The sequence below is a fragment of the Muntiacus reevesi genome, chromosome 9, assembly GCF_963930625.1.
Source record: "Muntiacus reevesi chromosome 9, mMunRee1.1, whole genome shotgun sequence".
NCBI classification, from domain to species: Eukaryota; Metazoa; Chordata; class Mammalia; order Artiodactyla; family Cervidae; genus Muntiacus; species Muntiacus reevesi.
Window position 1 is genome coordinate 11,423,858 of NC_089257.1, and position 3,115 is coordinate 11,426,972.

General features: G+C 34.4%; 1 protein-coding gene across 1 annotated transcript; it reads right to left on the minus strand.

Moving 5' to 3' along the window:
• Positions 1 to 286: 286 nt before the first annotated feature.
• LOC136175610 (olfactory receptor 4P4-like) lies at positions 287 to 1,216 on the minus strand. Its single transcript, XM_065945861.1, has one exon. The coding sequence runs from the start codon at positions 1,214 to 1,216 to the stop codon at positions 287 to 289; it is 930 nt and encodes a 309-aa protein (XP_065801933.1).
• Between the last annotated feature and the right edge of the window lie 1,899 nt (positions 1,217 to 3,115).

Consider the following 3,115-nt stretch of genomic DNA (forward strand, 5'->3'; position numbering starts at 1 on the left):
ATATATATATATATATATGAAGAAATAAAATATTTTATTGCACAGTCAAAATAGAAAGTCAAATTAAGGAATTCTTTAGACAGGTATGAGAAGAGAAAAGAGGGAAAATAAACATGAAAAAAATTAAATTTCCCAACCAGGAGAGACCTGAGAAAATGCTGAAGAGTCTGTAGCCAGCTTTGGAATCATTGTAAACGCCTTATATATCATCCCATACATACTATTTTCAGGGCTCATGATATTTCTAGCCCTAAAGTGACTTTCTGAAATATTTTTTTCATGCAGGTTACTGCCCTTTCTTAAGAAATTGATGATACCACACTTTCTTCACAGCATTCTTCATCTCCAAGTTTCTCAATGTATAGATCAGAGGGTTGAACATGGGGGCAATGATGGTGTAGAAAAGAGCAAACACTTTGTCTTCCGGAAAAGTTTCAGCTGGTCGAATGTAGATAAAGAGGACAGGCACGAAGAATAGGACCACAACGGTGATGTGAGAACTGCAAGTGGAAAGAGCTTTGGTCCGGCTCTCGGCAGGGTAATCCCTGACTGTGTGTAATATCAGAAAATAAGAAGCCATCAAAATCACAAAAGTCACCAAGGCAATCAGACCTGAATTAACAACTACCAGGAGACCAATCCTGTGTGTATCCATGCAAGCCAATTTCAGCAAAGGATACACATCACAGAAGTAGTGATCAATCTCATTGGGGCCACAGAAGGGTAAAAAGATGGTGAGGAGAAACTGACTGGCAGAGTGTATAAGTCCCCCAGTACAGCAGGCGATGATGATTGTGTTACACTTTGGTCTGCTCATGATGATGGTGTAGTGCAGAGGCTTGCAGATGGCCACATAGCGGTCATAGGCCATTCCTGTGAGGATAAAAATCTCGATGGCTCCAAGGAAGTGAAGGATAAAAAGCTGTGTCATGCAGTTACTATAAGAAATGGTCTTCCTTTCTGCCAATAAATCAGTCATTAGTTTGGGTGTCACCGTCGATGTGTAGCAAAGGTCAGAGAGGGAGAGGTAATTAAGGAAGAAATACATAGGTTGGTCAATGAGAGGACTGCATACAATAGAAATCATTATGAGCAAATTTCCCACCCAAATAGCAATGTAGCAAAACAAAAATAAGACAAAGCAGAAGATTTCAATGTTCTTATTTTGAGATAGTCCCAAGAGAATAAACACAGTGACATTATTTCTATTTTCCATGATCCAGTGCAGTAAAAAGGCAGAACAGTTCCCTGAAAGGACATAGTGCATAAGCTGATATCAGAAATATTCAAGGAGAAAACCTATGATAACACTAATGTCTGCTATTTCTGTTATTTGCAAAAATGAAAATAGAGTTTTAGATGTAGATAAAAAGAACTTATGGTTACCAAGGGGAAAGGGGGGAGACATAAACTGGGAGACTAAAATTGACATAAAAACCCTACTATAAATAAAATGGATACTAAAAAGGGTCTGCTCTATAACACAGGGAATTCTGCTCAGTACTCTATAATGACGTATTGGGAAAAGAATCTAAAAGAAGAATGGATCTATCTATGTGTATAACTGATTCACTTTGCTGTACTGCAGAAAGTAAACATAACATTGTAAATCAACTCTAGTCCAATAAAAAGTAATTAAAGCACACTAATAGCATGAAACTGTGTTTAGTGAACACAATTCCAGCTTCACAAAATGAAAATTTGATAGTATTCTTTGTTTCTGATTAGTTTCATGATTTTCACAAGTCCATCTTTAAGAGCATTAGGTTCAAAATAAACAATAAATATAAATATATTTGATCAATCAGTCAAATTATTTAAAATAATGATTAGTTGCAAAATATTTCCCACTTCTAAAAAAAATACAAGTTCTTGAAAAGAAACATTGCTCTGTGTGTCTACAAACTCAAATTTGTTAAAGACACAATTAAGCATAAGTATTACAAAGTTTACCTTTAATGATATAGAAGAAAGTATAAAACCTAAAAATATGCACTAGTAGAAAATATCCTGCTTCAAAATAATTTTAACATGAGGTAGAATATAAAATTAAATATTTATGTATATAATGATATATGTATATTTACAAAGAGGAAGATGAAAGCTATGCAAGAAGCCAATGCAATTGGTTTGAAAAATTTTGATTCCTTAGTTATATTTTTATTACTGACTTAAGATGGTAAAGTTCTAACATTTTATAACAGAAGTATGTTTACTTATGGCGCATCAATAAAAACCATATACTAAATCAACCACAGAATAGAATGGTAGCTAAAACTAAAAACAGAGAAACAAAAGGAAGTTTTACCTTCATGACTTTGCCCTTTACTTACTGAATCATACTTTAAGAGTCAATATTTTTCTCAGTGGTTAGAATTGGAGTACGACTTTCTCTTCATTATTTGTCCAACCTAAGACTTTTCCAGAACCCACGTGTAAAAATTTTACACTGAATAGTTCAGAGAAAAAGTGCATGGGAGGTGTGTGGGAAAGGCTTGCTGAAGACAAACATTTGGGGTCTAGAATCCATTATCAATTACACTGCAGTGTGTGAAGTTGGTACAAAACACTTTATTCCTCTAGATTTAGGCTACCTCTCATTGAAAAAGACCTTGTTGCTGGGAAAGATTGAAGGCACAAGGAGAAGAGGGCGGGTGGATGAGGATGAGATGATTAGATAGCATCACCAACTCAATGGACATGAATTTGAGCAAACTCCAGAAGATGGTGAAGGACAGGGGAGCCTGGCGTGCTGCAGTCCATGGGGTCGCAAAGAGTCAGACACGACTTAACAACTGAACAACATTTGTAAAATGGTGAAATATTTTATATTTTATCACAAAATACTCAAATCAATAAATAGTCATTGTTTTATTAGCCATGGAATTATTGTTTGATATTTTTATTATATGTATTCTTGTGTTACCAGTGACTGTCAATAATAAAGTTAACTAAATATAACTTTCATATAGAAATTGATGGTTTAAAGCCATACAATTATTTTAAACTGGAAGAAAATGTTGAGATATACTAGACAAATCCTCTTATTCTAAATAGACAGGATTTTACTTAAAAACTTATGGGAAATATACAAAATATGAATAAAGGTAGCTTG